Genomic DNA, 1,482 nt, shown 5'->3' with positions numbered 1-1,482 from the left:
CCCTTCCCGGGGAAGACGACGCGGCCTCCCCTTCGCTCTCGTTGTGGAGACGGACGTAGGTGTGGCGCCGCACCGTCGCCCTCACCAGGACGCGCACCAGGGAGCGCCCGGTGCCGCCGACGCCGCCGCCCACGGCGGTAACGGCGGAGATGGTCGACAGGCGGCCGGCTGCGGTCAACGTGGCATCAACGTCATCGTGGTCGTCAAGGTCGTCATTATCGCTCCTGGCTCCGCCGCCGCTGCGGCACAGACGCCGGCGGTAGCAGCTCGCACTTCTCCCTCTCTCGTGTCCCCCTGTCATACCTCGCTCTCCAGGCTGGAGAAGTGTGCGGAGCCCCGGCGGGAGCACAGGCTCTTGGCTTTAAGCGGCAGGTGCGGGGAGTAGAAGCGCGGCGGCTGGGGCACCGAGCGCAGCCGCTGGTACTGGAGCTTGGCGCTGGCCTGGCCCTGGGCGCCCGAGCCGCCCGGCGACGCCGTCGAGGCCGAGGACGGGGGCGGGGCGACGGGCAGGGGCAGGGAGGACGGGGACCCGGAGGGTGGCTGCTGCGGCGGCGAGGGCGAGGGCTGCGGCGGGTGCGGCGAGAGGTCGGCGGTCTGCTGCGCGGCGAGGCTGAGGTTGGACTGGCTGCCCGACTTGGCCTGCAGGGCCGAGTCGGGCTTGGGCGGCAGGGGGGGCCCGAGGGGCCTCGAGACGCCCCCGCTGAAGCTGTGGCAGTGGGGGAGCAGCTCCTCCTGGCTGCGGGATAGCGTGGTGGCGGTCGACCCTCGCTTGGAGCGCGAGGCGGCGTGCGGGCGGGCGTGGGGGGGGTGCGGGTAGGGGTGGGGGTGGGGGTACAGGCTGCATGAGCACAGGGTGGCGCCGCCCGCCGCTCTCTCCTCGTCTTCTGGCCCCTCGTCTCTGTCCCGCTTGGCCTTGCCGCTCTTCCCCCACTTCTTGTCTCCCTTCATGGGGATCTTGTCCATGGACCAGTACCTCCCGGGCCGGGGCCAGGGCCAGGGCGGGAGGCGGGGGCCAATGGGAGGACACCAGCCCCCCGCTCCCGCCTCCCGACCCCCAGCCCACGCCGGGCCCCGAGCTCCACAGGTCCACCCCGGCCCAGCCCTCCGCCGCCCGCGTCCCCAGCAGGGAGTCGTCGCGGCTGTTGATGCTGCCCCCCTTTCTCTCTGGACGGGTAGGTGCCGAAGAACCAGCCGCCTCCTCCGATGCCCCCGATGCCCGCCGCGCTCCCCCGGGCCCCTCCCTCCCAGTACCTCTCGAAGCGCCCAAACTCCCCCGACGACTCCTCCTCGTCCGAGTAGCTCTCCTCCGCCCGCGCCCTGTCCCTCTCCGACTCGGACGCGGCCCCCCGGCCTCCTCCGGCTCTCCTCGCTCCCCTCTCCTCCGCCCGCTCCCTGGCCCGCACCCGCTCCCTCGCCTCCATCTCCTCCTCGTCGTCCTCCTCGTCCTCCTCCGAGTCCACTCGTGGAAGGGCAGCCCTCCCC

The 1,482-nt window shown here is 73.5% G+C and overlaps 1 protein-coding gene across 1 annotated transcript in view; it reads right to left on the bottom strand.

The window, feature by feature from the left end:
* Nucleotides 1-297: 297 nt before the first annotated feature.
* The window catches only part of grin2db (glutamate receptor, ionotropic, N-methyl D-aspartate 2D, b), a gene marked incomplete at both ends in the record, with an annotated part of 213,335 nt that continues 212,150 nt past the window's right edge, over nucleotides 298-1,482 (bottom strand). The window contains 3 exon segments of the mRNA XM_080743639.1: nucleotides 298-1,002; nucleotides 1,004-1,159; nucleotides 1,161-1,476. Coding sequence (XP_080599765.1) covers nucleotides 298-1,002; nucleotides 1,004-1,159; nucleotides 1,161-1,476 — 1,177 coding nt within the window.

Source organism: Nannobrachium achirus (assembly GCF_963921795.1).
Source record: "Nannobrachium achirus genome assembly, chromosome: 2".
Lineage (NCBI taxonomy): Eukaryota > Metazoa > Chordata > Actinopteri > Myctophiformes > Myctophidae > Nannobrachium > Nannobrachium achirus.
This window is presented reverse-complemented; position numbering and strand designations above follow the sequence as displayed.